The sequence below is a fragment of the Bubalus kerabau genome, chromosome 16, assembly GCF_029407905.1.
Source record: "Bubalus kerabau isolate K-KA32 ecotype Philippines breed swamp buffalo chromosome 16, PCC_UOA_SB_1v2, whole genome shotgun sequence".
NCBI lineage: Eukaryota > Metazoa > Chordata > Mammalia > Artiodactyla > Bovidae > Bubalus > Bubalus kerabau.
In genome coordinates this window covers 11,537,277-11,556,317 of record NC_073639.1, presented here as the reverse complement: position 1 = coordinate 11,556,317, position 19,041 = coordinate 11,537,277, and the positions used below count along the sequence as shown (strand labels likewise).

The 19,041-nt window shown below is 35.8% G+C and overlaps 1 protein-coding gene across 10 annotated transcripts in view; it reads right to left on the bottom strand.

Moving 5' to 3' along the window:
- The window catches only part of LRBA (LPS responsive beige-like anchor protein), a 746,530-nt gene that overhangs the window by 86,400 nt on the left and 641,089 nt on the right, over nt 1-19,041 (bottom strand). The window contains exon 48 of one of the 10 annotated variants that reach the window (XM_055550591.1): nt 14,830-14,955. The exons of the other annotated variants lie outside the window; for them this stretch is intronic. Coding sequence (XP_055406566.1) covers nt 14,941-14,955 — 15 coding nt within the window. The 3' untranslated portion in view covers nt 14,830-14,940. Of the gene's footprint in view, nt 1-14,829; nt 14,956-19,041 lie in introns of those variants that run through there. 10 annotated transcript variants of the gene reach the window in all.

Sequence of the window (19,041 nt, the reverse complement as noted above, 5' to 3'; positions counted from 1 at the left end):
GGACCTGTACATATCTTTGAGCTTACATCCTTTTTAGTTGTTGTTCAAAATCTGAGTTAATAAGCTGCTGAAAAGCTCTACGATAATAGATGAGCAAGCAATATCTCTGAGTCTACAAAAATGTGTGAATCTATGAAGCAAACTCACAGTAGGTACTGTAAAGAAGAACCTACACTTATTTATGTAAATAATACTCTGGCCAGTAGTTTAAATAAAAAACGTTTAGTTCATATATACACACTATTGAAACGATAAAAAGAAACCCTGCATCTAAGCTAATTAAAAATTAATGATTTTAAAATTGTTTAATAAGATAAAACAGTCAGGAGTCTCCTGAGTGTCGGTGGTGTTGTGATTTCAGACTATAAAATTCCAGAAGGTTCAGCAAATGATGCAGTACAAATTTTCTCAATATTAAAGCTCTAAAAACTAGGGCAGTTTTATTTTATGTGTTATCAAACAGAATTGTGAGCCTTTCTAATGTTGATTACTTTTTTACGCACATTCAAAATGGTGAAGTTGGTTAGATTTAGATGCTCAAACCTTTACATCTGACACCACCTCAAAATGTTCAGCAAAAATGCTGAAATGACAGGCAGTATGTTCACATCATGTCACAAACGTGCGTGCAGAAATGGCCACAGTGTCACGGTTCGGGCCTCCCCTTTCCCTGTTACACTGGCCAATCCGCAATTTATCACATTATTGGCAAAATCTCTTCCAGAGGTTGATACACACGTTACTTTTATGAATAAATTTTAAACACATTTTAAAAAGCTAAAGCAGTCTTCAGCTCTTTGTCACAACAGAGCTTTTAAAGGGAACACACAAGGACAACTACCAGGGATATATGGGAATTCCCAAGAGTTTAAAAATCACTTTAGTACAAAGTCTGTTCAGGACTTTAACATTCTTTTGATACCAGTGAGTGACAACTGCCTAACCAACAGTATATGATAATAAACAAATGCAGTTACTGAAGACTTGATAGAAGAGGTAAGGACAAGCAGGAGGAAGGTATTAAGGGTAAAAAAATACAAATAATTCAAAATGGAAAACCCTGGGAATACATTTTATAACTTCTGTTTTTGAGATTCAAAACCATTAAATTAAAAATTATTTAATTTCCCTTTCATAAGATTTTTAAAGATACTCTTTAAATACTTGTTTATTATACATTTTGCATCACAAAAAATATAAAAATATGCCAGTGGAATGCTAAGCATCTGAGATTTTTCAAAGCCTTTAAAGACAGACAGTCCTCATTAAGACCAGAGTTAAATACGGTTTGCAGCTAGGGGATAGTAACATTCTTCCCATGCTGCTCTCAAACCTAACCAATCAATCGTTAGCATTCCCCTAGCAGGCTAGACATCATTTACATCCAAAGTGTGCTCTGAGTAAAATTTGTGAAAAAGAAAATCCACTGAAATGTCCAACACAATACAATAATATTCAACTCATCTGAGTTATTATGAAATAAATCAGTAACTAATGCTCAATTGTTAAGGTTCAAATAAGTCTATGAAAAGACTACTGTATGAAGCCTCACATGAATTGTCAGTCCAATCCAGGGGGACTCATATTAGTCTTGACAAACTGTCTTGGGGCTGATATCTGTTTTTTTAATGAGATCTATTAAGCAGAGTCTAAAACACTTGAGATATGCTAAAAAGTACAGTATACAGATGTCAAATACAAACACTTATTAGTAACTTTCATTTGTTTGGTCCACATGCAGAACATCAACAAATTAAAGGCTTAATATTATAAAGAAAATAGTAAATTATTCATAAATAACTCATTTGTGTAGCCCTGTGTCAGAAATAATTATAACATATATGAATATGTGTCTAACAATAAATCTCACTGAAAGATCACAATCTATGTTTTCCTGAAACTAACCCATTAAGGAAATGAATTATTTATTGCTAAAAAATGTTACACAAAATTATTCTTGTCTCATATAGTGGAGTCAAATAATACAGTAACTTAGGCAGAAATCATTTGCTTTTTCAAAGAAATTCTAAGCTGTTTGAGAATAAAAATTCTAAAATATAAAGCAATCATATGTTTATTAGTCTAATCATGCTTTAGAAATATTCTAGCAATTGCCTTTTATTTTCAAAAAATCAAATTTTTTCTAATGCAAAATTTAGGTAAAATCAAGAAAACCAATGTCAGTGAACAAAAGAAATTATCAGATAATTGTTTACCTCATGATCAGGAAATCTTAATTGTGTATTATCTGTGTTTCTCATACTTGTAATTCCCAGATTAATGTTAATATTTACTTACACTTTTGCTAAATCTTCTCATATCATGCAATTTTAGAAAAGCAGCTAAACAAAAGCTACTGGTATCTATAGCATAAATAATTTTTATAAAAATCAAATAATCAGGTCAAATTTTATTTAAGTATAGAAATAATTATATAACCAGAAGGAAATAGGTTTCTACAGCCCAGGTACACATCTCTGTACCCCTACCTCACTATTTCTAATCCCAGGCTTTGAGAAGGCCTGATTCTGTTCCAATATACAAAATGCCATAGCTGTAAGTTTCAAATAAAATAAAAATCACTAACTAACTCTCTTGACTTGATATGCATTTAATTATAAGGTGCATTTAATCATATTTTAATAGTTTAAAGCATAAGAATTAGTTTTGTGACTTTTTGTACATGTAATTAAGAGTCTTAATTCATTTGAGTGTAGATAGTACTAAGTTTCAAAGGAGTTAACGTTTGGATTGGCAAAAATGTTAATATACAACATTATGAGCTTAGAATTTTGAAGTATTTTTCATTTTAAATACATGTAATAAGGCCTTCTTATGACACACACACGCACGCACGCACACACGCACACACAAACAGATTTAAAATGAACTGGTCTGTTATGTTTGCATGTGCTGGATTTCAAACACTAGTGGTAATGTTTCCTTAACATTGATATATGACCTTTGTAATTTACATTGAAGAAAGCCGTTTTTTTCAGCCTAATTAGAACTGTTTCAAATTTTCCTGCTAAATATATGATATAAAGTCCTTTCAACTTTTTTATTCTAGAGTTTCTTTCCATGTCAACTTTGTTCCAATCAAAATATGCTTTGAATTAAATGATTTTGATTGAATATGTGGATCACATTTCACTTCTAAGATTTAAAGTCCAAAAAGGAAAAGTTTAGCCTGTTCAAACAAAGCAAGAGCAGCCACTTTGCGGAAAGCTATTCACATTTAAGAAGACTGACAAATTGTTTGTGTGCACCATTAGGTCTAGTTTCTGCAATAGTTGCCAGATTTCCTGTCCCTCTAATAAGATACATTAACTCCTTAAATGCTGGCTCTGAATTCATGAAAAAGCCAAGTAACTCCAGCAAATTTTTAATCTACCTATAATTTCCTTTTCTGAAATAAACTGAAAAAATAGAAAAGAAAAATTGCTGTTACATCAAATTTTGAGAGAAAGAAAGGTCAAGAGAAAAATCAACATTTTTTTTTCATACTGGACAGATACAAATTCAGAATGTGAATATGCTTTCCAAATGGGATTTTTCAAGATGTGACAAATTCACATTAATCCTTTTTTTTAAAAAAAAATTCATTTAATTATCCTATTTAAGGATTACTTGTTCAGGTGAAACACAGCAGTGAAAATACTATTTGATGAACTATAATCTAACATGAGCTTAACATTCTCCCATATTGATTACAAATATATTACAAAATGGTTCCGAATTCAGATATTTACCTTAATGTAAATATATAACAAAAATGTAAAACAGATTTTATATAGCTACAGAGAAAAGTTTAACTTTGGGGCTTAAACAGTACGCGTGAAGCTCTGACATGAAGAACAACCATTTATGAATGCCAAGGGGGGAAATAAAAGACCATTAAGGATCTAGAAAAAACTGTGGGATGCTAAGAATAAAAATTATATCTGACAGTTAAAAGAATGAAATTTAGTCAACAACATACTGAAGAGCGGACTGAGAGGCAGATAGAGAAATCACTAAAGGAGTTCTGTGCTTTAAACTGCCCTTGAACTGCTGGGCAAAAGAGAGATTGTGCAGCCAAATAGCACACTGCTCACTGCTACATTTATACCATTACTAAAGAAAAGTGAGTTAGTATCATATCCTGATATAACCATCAAGCACTTGTGCATCTTTTGGCAGGAGAATCATTCTGTCTACGATTGTTATTGTGTAGTTTTAAATGGAGTAGTCAACCAGCTGTTATATATTTTATACACTGAAGGCCATGTTTCCTTTGAAATTCATAGTTTTAATCTCAACTGAAGTCTGTATTGCTGTGCGCCAAGATCAAAAGGATTAGGCAAACTTGTACAATTACCCTTCTTTGCAGAGAGATGATTTTTTTCTAATGTTTAAAATAGTCCTATACGCTGACATTTTATCCAACTATTTTCTTTAGAGCTACAGAACATTAAAACATTTAATTAACATTTCAACCTTAGGTCACTCTTAATCTAAAATCTAGGAATTCACAATGTACAGATATGTTAAACTAGCTATAGTGCAACACACTTAGGGAGATGGAGCTTTTTAAAAAAATCTAATAAGGAACGCTAGAGAACAATTAAAATTAGAATATACCCATCTAATTTATCATTTGCTTACACTTTGCATGCCCTGGTTCAGAAAGCAGTTCACAATACTTATAGTAATGAATAGGTATCAATATAAAATAAATTTAACATAAGTATGGTGATGCGAAACTAAGGGTAAGAAGTACATAAAAACTGTGCCATGAAATTCTGTAGACTTGTGAGAGGTATGCCATGTATTTGACGTTAAGCTTTCTAACAGGCAACATAAAGAAAGAAACAAGAACACTTAGAAGAGTCAAAAGTGACTATAATGTAAAAACAAACCAGATGGCCTAGAAAAACACATTATTTCTATTCCTGAGATAAGAAATTCCTCCCGTGGCAATATGATGGAATCCAGGTATGTGACTCTCAGAGGGACTGACTTAATCCTGGGGTAGATCTGAAGTATGGACAAATGGAGAAACTACATATTCTTCAGGCAATCCTGCATAAATAGTATTTCTCTTAGGTAAGGCATTTGATGGTAAATTCTAGATTACATTCTGTGACAAGTACCTGGAATGCAGCCATTTTATTTTGTCCGTAAATGCAGAGCTACATACTTCAACAACAGCTGAACCGAGTGATAGGACTAATAATCTCTTTAAAATGTGAGCAAACAAATGCCTGTGTGAAAGACACAACGAGTCTCTATGGGAGGTAAGCCCACCTTCACTTGGAAGGGGTAGCTGTCTTCCTTAGTTCAAGAGTTTCCTCTGAAAGAAATTCTGCATAAACTTTCCCACATGGATAAATAGCAACAGAAGCTTCTAAATACCAATCATGATATTCAAATACATATTGATGTTAAAATGTTTTAAACCACTGTACTCAATGCCCAACCCTTTACAAAGAATTAGTAAAGGATCCCTAGAAAATTAATTTGAGGTATTCTAAATGGCTATAATGTTCTCTAAGATAAACTAGTTATAAAAATACATACTTAAGAAAATAAAATACTAACCCAAAATTCTTTATCTGCCTAAGTATAGGAAACAAAAGAATAGATTTCCTCTTTAACAATCATAGAAAAATGTATTAATTTGCTGTTGGAAAGCTGGAGGTTTTAATTTTATAGTTGTTTATTAAAAGGAAAACAAAACCAAAAAAATTTAATCCCTTCCCATTTGCTTATCCGCATAGATCTGATAAATACTAGCAGTCTCTTGCCTTTGAAGATGGCCAGACCAGAATCCCTACTTATTGCCAGATGTAGTTTAATCCCACAGGGACTTCAGATAAAAACAAGGAGCTGTCTTCATGGCACCAACGATTCCCTGGACTGACTGCCATAAACTTATATTGGCAAATCAAAATTCTTGGCAAAATAGAACACTTATTATATCACCACTTCCAAGAATATCCAATAAAGAAAAACTTGAACTAGTGAATATGGATGCAAATGTTGAATATTTCTTTTAAGCACTGACAAGTTCAGCCAGAGAATTACATCTGTACTTACTCTGTGTGTTCAATTGTATACATGTACATTACATAGGGTAAAAGTCTCTTTTCATTCTGCAACTTTTGATTACTATCAGCAGCTCTATCATCCATTCAATCAACAAACTTTGATAAGATTTACTTATACAGGTTTTACTATCAGTTCTGTTCTATGCTAGGTTCTAGGGAAAATGAGATGAGATATCCCTTTGGAGACTAAGGAGGTAAAAAGTCATCTCTAAGATGACTATAAGGCTTCTCTGATGCTCAAATGGTAAAAAATACGTCTGCAATGCAGGAAACCCAGGTTCAATCCCTGGGTTAGGAAGATCCCCTGGAGAAGAAAATGGCAACCCAGTGCAGTACTCTTGCCTGGAGAATTCCATGGGCAAAGGAGCCTGACAGGCTACAGCTCATGGGGTCACAGAGTCAGACATGACTGAGCAACTGACTATCACTGTTTTCAAGATGATTGTAATAGCTTATGTGAGAGATACTGAGAACCCCGATCAAGAAGGTAGCAGCAGAAGTGAAGAAGAGGGACAGATTTCACAAAGATTTAAGATGTAAGTTCAAAGCTAGTGGAGGTGATGGAATTCCAGTTGAGCTATTTCAAATCCTAAAAGATGATGCTGTGAAAGTGCTGCACTCAGTATGTCAGCAAATTTAGAAAACTCAGCAGTGGCTACAGGACTGGAAAAGGTCCGTTTTCATTTCAATCCCAAAGAAAGGCAATGCCAAAGAATGCTCAAACTACCGCACAATTGCACTCATCTCACACGCCAGTAAAGTAATGCTTAAAATTCTACAAGCCAGGCTTCAGCAATACGTGAACCATGAACTTCCAGATGTTCAAGCTCGTTTTAGAAAAGGCAGAGGAACCAGAGATCAAATTGCCAACATTCACTGGATCATGGAAAAAGCAAGAGAGTTCCAGAAAAACATCTATTTCTGCTTTATTGACTATGCCAAAGCCTTTGACTGTGTGGATCACAATCAACTGTGGAAAACTCTGAAAGAGATGGGAATACCAGACCACCTGACCTGCCTCTTGAGAAACCTGTATGCAGGTCAGGAAGCAACAGTTAGAACTGGACATGGAACAACCGACTGGTTCCAAATAGGAAAAGGGGTATGGCAAGGCTGTATACTATCACCCTGCTTATTTAACTTACATGCAGAGTACATCATGAGAAACGGTGGGCTGGAAGAAGCACAAGCTGGAATCAAGATTGCCAGGAGAAATATCAATCACCTCAGATATGCAGATGACACCACCCTTATGGCAGAAAGTGAAGAGGAACTCAAAAGCCTCTTGATGAAAGTGAAAGAGGAGAGTGAACAAGTGGGCTTAAAGCTCAACATTCAGAAAAAGAAGATCATGGCATCTGGTCCCATCACTTCATGGCAAATAGATAGGGAAACAGTGGAAACAGTGGCTGACTTAATTTTTCTGGGCTTCAAAATCCCTGCAGATGATGATTGCAGCCATGAAATTAAAAGATGCTTACTCCTTGGAAGGAAAGTTATGACCAACCTAGACAGCATATTAAAAAGCAGAGCCATTACTTTGTCATAAAAGGTCTGTCTAGTTAAGGCTATGGTTTTTCCAGTGGTCACGTATGGATGTGAGAGTTGGACTATAAAGAAAGCTGAGTGCCGAAGAATTGATGCTTTTGAACTGTGGTGTTGGAAAAGATTCTTGAGAGTCCCTTGGACTGCAAGGAGATCCAACCAGTCCATCCTAAAGGAGATCAGTCCTGGGTGTTCATTAGAAGGACTGATGTTGAAGCTTAAACTCCAATACTTTGGCCACCTGATGCAAAGAACAGACTCATTTGAAAAGACGCTGATGCTGGGAAAGATTGAGGGCTGGAGAAGGAGGAGATGACAGAGGATGAGATGGCTGGATGGCATCACCAATTCGATGGACATGAGTTTGAGTGAACTCTGGGAGTTAGTGATGGACAGGGAGCTCTGGCATGCTGTGGTTCATGGGGTCGCAAAGAGTCGGACACGACTGAGTGACTGAACTGAACTGAAGTGAACTAAGATGTAAGTTATTACTTATACCACCAACTGATTACCAATGTGAGAGGTGAAGGGTGACACCCATATTTCAATGTTGACCTTGATCATATTGGAGAAGTAACAGTTTACATGGTAAAAGATTAATTCAGTTTTGAACTTAGTATTAATATTTTGAAGTTTCTTTTATAGATTTGAATTTAACCCTAAGCCTATCTTGGATGTAAATCTGCTAACTATAATAGAAATTTGCATAGTGTTTCAGTATTAAAATATGTCCATGTTCAATACTGAGATGTCTGAGCCAAAAAAATTCTAGGCAACAAAAATAACCTTCAGATTTTATACCAGTGATGTCCAGCAGGAGTATAATGCAAGCCAGATACATAGTTTAAAATGTTTTAGTAGCTGCATTTAAAAAAACAGGAAAAATTAATTTTCAATTTTATATATTTAATCAAAATACCATTTAAACATATAATCAATATATAATTATTTTGCATTAAATCTTAGAAATCTGGGATACATCTTATACATACAGCAATTCTCAATTTAGACTAGCCACATTTCCAGTGATCAATAGCCACACATGACTAGTGGTTACCACAATGGGCAGCAAAGCTTTATTCAGTTCCACGTACTGACTCTGCATTCAGATTTTTACAGCATTTTTTATATAAGAGTGAATTCAGGAATTAACAATATTTAATACTTAAAAAATACAGCTTCTCCTACTTAAAAAAAGATAAACTTTATAAAGTAAGAAGCACCTGCAGCAGACGATAAAATGACCTTTGATACAGTTTTGAAGTGGTCATTACAATTCTCAGTGCCCCCAAAGAATGGCTGTATTTTAGGACATGACAGCAGAGATATAATATTTTCACTTGTGAAACAGATGTAATATTCTGGAATGTATATTATTCAGCCATTTATAAACAGCTGAAGAAATGTGGCAGCACTCAAAACATGGCACTATGAATACTCTAACAATAAAAGTAAAAGGCTAACATCACCAGTTATGACGTCATCTGCAAACTCTCCATCCTTGAAAGTTAGTAGTTAGAATTCTAACATACTACTATCTACTCAGCTGTGTCACTGATGTACTTTAAGAACTAACATATAGCCACAGACTACAATTTAGCATAGGAAACACAGTGTTTGCTGAAAATCAGTTATATGAAGTGAGTAGACAATGCGGACGCATTCATAAACCTCATAAATATCCCACTTCAGTAGCAGATGGCACTAGCTTCTGTTTGCCCACTCCTAGAAACCCCGTAACATCTATGGTACAGTCTATGATTCTCTGAATCACAATAAACCGTAGGTCTGACTCTTTCTGAATCATTAATGGAATAATGACTAGTAAGCAGGGTTGGTCTTGTTTAATTATTTTTAGGTAGCCAGGAATACGCAGGCAATGTGAGATCAACAGTGTAAATGGCTTGAAAGAATCAAGTAAATTTGTTACTTTTGCTTACTTACCTCACTTTCACTTCTTAACTAATCTCTCATCTGTCTATTATAGGTACACCACCAAAAATGTTTTGGCTAAAATTACCACCTCCATCACTCACCTGTCATCACTTCATCACTTCACCTCTCAGCACTGTGGTACTTAGGTTTCTAACTCTATTTTCTCTAAGCTTCCTTGATAACATCCCTCCAGATTTTCTTTCTACATTTCTGATTCTCCTTCTCAGTTTTTAATGGAAGGCTTTTCTCATCTGTCGACATGGGCAGTGTTGGCTATCCTCATGATTCAGTCCCAGGCCCTTGTTTTTGATTTAACTCAGACCAGATGAGCTAGACTTCAGCTACCTCAACTGACTATCATGACCACCTCCAGGGCCTCAGGTCCAAAACGTCTGCCTCGGGGAATGCAAACATTATTTATATATATATATATGTATATAAAATAAATATATAAAAATACATTATATATATTATATTATATATTATAATGTTATATAATTATAATACTATATATTATATGTATTACATATTATATATATAATATATATATATAAAAAATGAAGAATTGCTTCTCTTAAACTTGCTGCCTTGCTTGCTTTTCTGATGATGGATGTAAACTTTCCTCCAGTTAACTAATTCAGAAATGGGGCAGTCATCTGGACAGCTTTTTCTTCTCCCTCCAAAACATTATCTACTCAGATAATAAGCCTTTCAAGTATCTTCAAATTTGTTTTTTTCTTCTACTGTGACTATCTTGGGTTCCATGCTTTATTATTTCTTTGCTCAATTATTCTAACACTATCCAAACTGTTCTCTTTCTCTCTAGAATCCCCCTCCCCTCACTCAATTCCAATCTAAAACCTGACCAAGTCACTACTCTCCTTACAATTTTCTAGTGGTTCTCCTTTCTCTAAAGCAGTGGATCTCCAACTTGAAGAGCCACTAAGATCACCTCGAGTACCTGTAAAAACACAGACTGCTGGGCTCCTGCCCACATAGTTCCTGTTTCTATAGCTCTGGAGCTGAGCCCAAGATATGCCTTTTTAACAAGTTCTCAGGTAAGACTGCTGCTCCTGGTTTGGCAACCGCCTTGTGGGCACCACTATCCCAAAGATAAAAGTCCATCTGACTTACAAGACGTTACGGACTGTTCATATACTCTGCCTCCAGTCTTATCTCTCCGTGGGTATCACTCACAGTCTCTTGCACACATACTGAACTCTACCTTCTGAGTTAAGCTGAGTGCACGTGCTATACTCCAATAACATCAAGATCTTTTGTTCACGCTGCTTTGTATCTCTGTAACCCCTTTCTGTCATCCTGCTCCCTCCTTGGTGAACTACTACTCATTCTTAAAGACTAAAATCAAATGTAATTTCCTTGGGTTAGGCACTGTTCAACCTTTCCAAAGTAGCAAAATAAGGCATTTCCCTTGGGCTACAGAGTAAAAAAACAATTATAACTATGTATGGTGGCAGCTGCTAACTAGATTTGGGGCCGTCATTTCATAACACACAAATATTGAATCATTTTGTTGAACACTAGAAAGCAATGTTATACATCAATAATATCTCAATAAAATTAATATTAAAAATTTATACACACAAACAGATAAAATATTAAATGCTTTAATCATAGCCTAAGCTTTTTCTTTATGGTATATACCACAAGTATTATATTATTTGTTATATGATATATTATCACAAGTTATATGTTTATTTTTTTAGTTTCTTATTTACTATTCATCTCTCTCACTGAACAATATGGTACAAAAGGGCAGGCAATATGTTATCTTTCTCACTGCTATATTCCAAAGACTAATAAGTTGTAGGCACTCACTAAATATTTGTTGAATGAATAAATAAACACATCACTTAATCTATTTCTCTAATTAGTTACTGCCACGTCTGTTTGATCTTCATAATGTCAGCCCCAAAGGGCAGGTGTCATATTCTTCCAATTTTGTGATCACAGACCTAATTACCCAGTAGGCCCCTAATAAATGTCTGCTGAATGAATGAATGGCATTTAAGAAATTCTTGTGATTTAGCACAATTCAACATCTATGCTGAGGGACTATGATCTTAAAGCATTGTATAAGAAGCATGAAATTAACAATAGAAACTTTATCCAGTTGATACTGTGCTAATTTGGTAGAGTTTTAGAAAATGTGAAGAATTTCTGTGATTACTAGCCATTACAAATGATTTGTCTATACTTAACCATACAATCAAAATTGGGATAGGGTGATTACATGGAAAAAAGAAAAAGTGAAGTGTATATTACAGTATCATCTTTCATGTTTTCTTTTTTCTTGAACAACGACAGGAAGATGAATGCAAATGAAGTCATTCATAAACTTGACAAGCCCTCTAGAAAGCCAACGTATTATGCAAGGAAAAGGCATCTGTAGGTCAACTTGTAAGAAATTCACTACCAACTAAAAAACATTATAATTACACTGGCATTTAGTGATTGCTTATAAGGTGCCCAGTTTTATGTTAAATGTTTTACATGGATTATTTTACTTAATCTTCATAGTAACCCTATGAGATAAGCACTACATTTTAAAAACTGTTTTACCAATGAGGTTAAGAATACTAAGTAAATAGACTAATGTCACACAGCTAGTAAATGTCAGAGTTGCAACCTGAACCAAGATCTGACTCCTGAGGCCACGTCAGTACACATCCTTTTGAAAAATTCTGAAACAGAATGGTATATACCAAAGTTGCACTATTCTAAAAATATGAAACCTTTTATACTAAGAATTATTTTTAATGGGTTTCACCCAATACCACTAGGTAACACTAGTACTTTTTAAAATTAATTTATTTTAATTGGAGGATAATTAGTTTACAATATTGTGATGTCTCTTGCCACACATCAACATGAATCAGCCAGGGGTACATACGGTATGTGTCCCCCTCGTCCTGAACCACACCCTTCACCTGCCTCACCACCCCAGCCCTCTGGGTTGTCCCAGAGTGCCGGCTTTGGGTGCCCTGCTTTAGGCACTGACTCGCACGGGTCACCTGCTCTCCATGTGGTTGTATATGCTGCAATGCTGTTCTCTCAAATCATCCCACCCTCACCTTCTCTCAGAGTCCAGAGGTCTGTTCTTTACATCTGTGTCTCTTTTGCCGCCCTGTATCTAGGACTGTCTTGGTAACACTAATATTAAGTATTGCTGAGTATACACCAAATCTGATGTGCCATGTCAACCCATAGGCTTCATTTACAGATTTTACTGTTCTTTCAACTGGTTTTCATTTTACACTTGCTTTTCAAAACTAAAAGTTTACAGTTTATTTTTCTACCTTCCTCACTAGTAGCTGAAGGAATCTACAGCTACAATCTACAATCTCATATCTCATTCGTGGAACTGAACACACAGTAAACACTCAAAAAATATTTATAGAACTAATTAAATTATATTCTAGGCCTCTTTTCACTAATTTAACTGTATATTAGGAGATTTTAAAAATCGAATTAAAAAACTCAACCATTAAACAAGACAGAATACCAACATGTTTGTTAACTGCTAAGTCCAAAGTCTCTCAATAAAGAAGCAGTTGAATTATTTTGGTTTGAGAATTAACAGTAAGAATTCATTCTGCGAATTTCTGAACAACCATGAACATTAGAAACAGAAAACAAAATGTGACTCATATATTTTACAGTGTATCAGATTTTGCTTTGACACATAAAGCTATTTGATTTCTTTTAAATCAAAATACCATGCAAAAATAAAGGAGAGAATTTCTCTCATTTCCTATTTAAATAAACACTTTAACTACCAAATTCGATATATGTTTTTGTTAATTTTTAGAAAATGTTTTTGGAGAAGGCAATGCCAACCCACACCAGTATTCTTGCCTGGAAAAGTCCATGGACAGAGGAACCTGGCGGGCTGCAGTCCATGCGGTTACATGACTGAACATGTGTGCATGAGGGTGGAGGGTGATGGGCTGGTAGCAATAAACTGGTAGAACTAAAAAAAAATAATAATAAAAGAAAAAGAAAATGTTTTAAATACTTTCATGTAATAACACTGTCTCAAACTAACTACTCAGGGCCTTGAACTACACATTTTTCTTTTTTTTTTAAAGTACAGCACAAATATTATTTGTCTTTGTGATTTTAGTATCTCTTAAATGTGCCGCCTTGGCAAACACTTTTAAATTAAACTACTATAATAATAAACAATAAAGTCAAACATAAAACTGTTTTGAGACATTTTTTAAGCTTTACAGGTAACTGCCACAAGCTGGTAAAACACACTAGAATATTGTTATACCAGAGTTGGAACCACTACCTTTATTAGGTTAGGAGAATTGGATCAAGGACATAGATGTATTCATTCTGAGAGACCACCATTCTCCTCCTTTGTTTTCAAAAATAAAACTCTTCTTTACAGAATGTCTACCATTGCAGTTAAACCCAAAGGATACAGTTATAAGGTCAGAATCTATGAAATATGTATTAGTGATATAAGCATTGAGATTTTCCTTAAATATGCAGGCGGAAAGACAAACAGCAAGGCAAGAGTTAATTGAAACATTCCTCTCTGGAGCAACTGCAGTGACGAGTGGGGGCTGGTGGCTGGCGGGAGGAGGGTGCTAGGCAGAGAGATCCAGAGTTAATCAGGGAGCAAATCCAAAGCCAGGCATGGATAGGCCTCACTAATGAGCCTCAAGTACCCTGCAGTGGTTTTCAAACTTAACTGGCTTCAAACGATGCCACCCCATGACAGAATGCAGCTAGCCATAAGAGGAGGGTGATTAGAATAAATGACTGGAGTAATTAACTCTGATGTGAAACCACCTGATTGGAAAAGAGAAGCCAAGAGCTATTTAGCTGATGGTCCTCCAGTAGAGAAAGGAAGCTTTCCCTTTCTCTTCTGTGGGTGTTCAGTGAGAACTCAACTCTTTCAAGTAGGTATTTGGTAGCACTAATGAAAAGCAGCTTTCATTCAAGGGCCTTCCCATTCATTTTGAAAGGGGAAGAAAATAAAAGCTTCAAAGTAGAACTAATTTACTTTACTCCCCTACCTCTTAGTGAATTTTGTGTTAGTCAAGTCTGCATGACTATTTATGCTAACAGTCTGCCTCCAAATAATGTCATCAAATACCAAAAAATGCTTATTTATGAAATAATCAGATAAGAATGATTTTAAAGCACTTTTAACTTCCCTTTCTTTAAAAATACTTTACATCACCATGTGTATTTTAAGTATATACAATCTTTATTTCTTACTCATACTCAATAACTCTGGAAAAATGTTTTACACAGAAAACTTGAAATGCATAATAACTGTTGATCAGTGTCAATACTTCCTTCATAAAGTGCATTGGGATCATTCTTCCTATAGCAAGAGCTCCTGGAGTACGGGAGAACGAAATAAAACACAAATGGTATACACATTTGCTTTTGAAGAGAGAGAGAAAAAAAAAAAAAAGAATGTTAAGGCAAGGAAAGAAAGAATATGTATTTTTTACAAAAAGACAGCTTTCTTAAAGGGCAAATTGAGCCTAAGAATCCACACGCTCTAGTCTGCTTTATTTTACAAAGAGGGGAATTACAAAGACTGGGGGCATTACTACCTGCTGTTTTACAAGTAATCATCAATTCACTGGGCCGGTGTTGTTCTGTACCTGCTGAGTTAATGTTCCTCGACACGCCCCTCCCCCTTAGGCACGTTCTCAAGCTGTCCAAGAACAACTCCCGTGTAGTAGCACATGTAACTTAGCGAATGTTTATGCCTAAACTCAGATTTATTTGACAGCTTTACACCTTTGGGCATGATATAATTAAATGTTTTGACAGCTAAACAAAAACTGTATAAATTTAGAAGCTATTAGGAGCTCAGCATCTAGAACCAAATTGAAGTAATTTGCTTATACCCTAAACCATTTTTAGCCACTCATTGAAATAAAAAAGCACAAGAGAGGGGCAAATGTCTATTGAAGTGTTTTAGCGATTTCCTTCACATTTCTTCTATGGAGAATGCTGCTGCTGCTGCTAAGTCCCTTCAGTCGTGTCTGACTCTGTGCGACCCCATAGACAGGAGCCCACCAGGCTCCGCCATCCCTGGGATTCTCCAGGCAAGAACACTGGAGTGGATTGCCGTTTCCTTCTCCAATGCATGAAAGTGAAGAGTGAAAATGAAGTCGCTCAGTCGTGTCCGGCTCTTAGCGACCCCATGGAATGCAGCCTACCAGGCTCCTCCATCCATGGGATTTTCCAGGCAAGAGTACTGGAGTGGGTTGCCATTGCCTTCTCCTACTCCACTTATAAATACTGACAATGACTTTCATATCAAAAAAGGGAACATAAGCAAATTTAAGATAATAAATTTAACCCTTCAGTTCAGTCTCTCAGTCATGTCCGACTCTTTGCAACACCATGGACTGCAGCACGCCAGGCCTTCCTGTCCATCACCAACTCCCAGGACCTACTCAAACCCATGTCTATTGAGCCAGTGATGCCATCCAACCATCTCATCTTCTGTCATCCCCTTCTTCTCCTGCCTTCAATCTTTCTCAGCATCAGGGTCTTTTCAAATGTGTTCTTTACATGAGGTGGCCAAAGTACTGGAGCTTCAGCTTTAGTATCATTCCTTTCAAAGAAATCCTAGGGCTGATCTCCTTCGGAATGGACTGGTTGGATCTCCAGGCAGTCCAAGGGACTCTCAAGAGTCTTCTCCAACACCACAGTTCAAAAGCACCAATTCTTCGGTGCTCAGCCTTCTTCACAGTCCAACTCTCACATCCATACATGACCACAGGAAAAACCATAGCCTTGACTAGACGAACCTTTGTTGGCAAAGTAATGTCTCTGCTTTTGAATATGCTGTCTAGGTTGGTCATAACTTTCCTTCCAAGGAGTAAGCGTCTTTTAATATCATGGCTGCAGTCATCATCTGCAGTGATTTTGGAGACCAAAAAATAAGGTAGACACTGTTTCCACTGTTTCCCCATCTATTTCCCATGAAGTGATGGGACCAGACTCCATGATCTTAGTTTTCTGAATGTTGAGCTTTAAGCCCACTTTTTCACTCTCCTCTTTCACTTTCATCAAGAGGCTCTTTAGTTCTTCTTCACTTTCTGCCATACCATAAGGGTGGTGTCATCTACATATCTGAGGTTATTGATATTTCTCCCGGCAATCTTGATTCCAGCTTGTGTTTCCTCCACTCCAGCGTTTCTCATGATGTACTCTGCATGTAAGTTAAATAAGCAGGGTGACAAGATACAACCTTGACGTAGTCCTTTTCCTAATTGGAACCAATCTGTTGTTCCATGTCCAGTTCTAACTGTTGTTTCCTGACCTGCACACAGATTTCTCAGGAGGCAGGTCAGGTGGTCTGGTATTCCCATCTCCTAAAGAATTTTCCACAGTTTGTTGTGATCCACACAGTCAAAGGCTTTGGCATAGTCAATAAAGCAGAAATAGATGTTTTTTTGGAACCCTCTTGCTTTTTCAACGATCCAGTAGATGTCCGCAATTTGATCTCTGGTTCCTCTTGCCTTTCCTAAAACCAGCTTGAACATTTGGAAGTTCACGGTTCACGTATTGCTGAAGCCTGGCTTGGAGAATTTTGAGCATTACTTTACTGAGATTGAGTGCAATTGTGCGGTAGTTTGAGCATTCTTTGGCAATGCCTTTCTTTGGGACTGGAATGCAAACTGACCCTTTTCCAGTCCTGTGGCCACTGCTGAGTTCTCCAAATTTGCTGACATACTGAGTGCAGCACTTTCACAGCATCATCTTTTAGATTTGAAATAGCTCAACTAGAATTCCATCACCTCCACTAGCTCTGTTCGTAGTGATGCTTCCTAAGACCCACTTAACCTTATATTTCTATAAGGTTTTCTATAATTTTCTATAATTTTAGAATCAGTAATACTAAAAAGCACAAACTATAGATGTATGTAGTATATTATTTAAAAGGCTACTATGTGTTACTTGAAAGGATTTAAAGCAACACAAAGTAAGTGAGTGGTCCGTCAGGCTCAAACATCAGTGACTCAGGAGTTAGTCTTCATTCTCCAAATCTGCGAGGTTCCAGATTTTCACAGTACTCTGTGCTGCCTATTCCTCTAAGATCCCAATTCTTTCTTCTAGCTTCTCAAGAAGAGAGAAAGCACCATGTCCCTAGGTCAGTGCCTACCTTTAGAAAAACCCACTATTCGTTATCTGAGCTCCAGAAGACATTTCCATCAGCAGTACTAGTCAAACAAAATTAAAAACCTCAGATACATCTCTAAAAATAAAAAAAAGAGAACCTATAAAGCAAAACTGTCCATTAAACTATCTTTTTTAAAAAAATGCAAGGTTGATTTATATCTACTATATTATATCACAGTATTATTCTGGAAAGCACTTACAGAGGTTATATAATCTAACAAAAAAGTTCACGTTTAAACAATATCTAAGTCAGAAACATTACTGAAGCATTTGGACTCTATCAACTATATAAAAACATTTAAAATCTACTTTTCATTATGTAATGATGGGGGATATGTTAGCCTCTCTAAAGGAACAATGATCTGTTGTTTATTTTTTTTAAAAATCAGTGAAATGTTTAGAAATCAGTTCACATCTCCTGTAATGTTTATACTTCACTTTATCATGCTCTTGGAAAGCCAGTTCTGAAGGAAGAAAATACTATGAGCCAAACCCTGTTTAGCTTATACATGCTAATGTCAAGTAATTTAAAAAACATATTTTATAAAGAGCTTCTTATGTACACATCTAAAAACATTACTGCATTACCCAATTCTCCTCCTCTCACTCTTGTGAACAGGATGGACGTCTTTCTGTTTACCATATTTGGATCTCCTGGGATATAGCCTGAAAATGGATTTAACTTCTTTGAGTTTTTAAACATCTGACAGTGCATGGATTGTGCATATAAGGAGGTGGTACTTGGAAGCTGATAACTGCAATCTGGCTTTAAGAAAAAAAATTTTTTTAATTAAATTTCATTATTTTTTTGACTGGGTCACATGTCTTGTGAGATCTTAGTTCTCTGACCAGGGACTGAACCTGGGCCCTTGGCAGTGAAAGTGCAGAGTCCTAACCATTGGACTGTCAGGGAATTCCCTGGCTTTCCTTTTTTTTTTTTTAAATAAATGAACTTTGAGTCAGATCTTGTAATTATTAATTATAAAGCTCAATATTCCTAGTTGATGGGTAGCTGTTAGAAGACTTAGTGAATTAAGACGCAAAGGGAAATATTACTTGGTATAAAATAAGAAATTGCAAAATACTACATATTGGACATACCCTCTTCTTAGAAAATATTATCTCAGTGTCTTTTTAAAATTATTATTTCATTGTTCTCCATGGATAAATTATACATCTAACAAAGAGGTATATCTGTCTGACAGACCTTCTGATTAGAATGAGATAACCAATGGAACTGATCTGATCTAAAGCAGCCAAAGCACAGGAAGTAGAA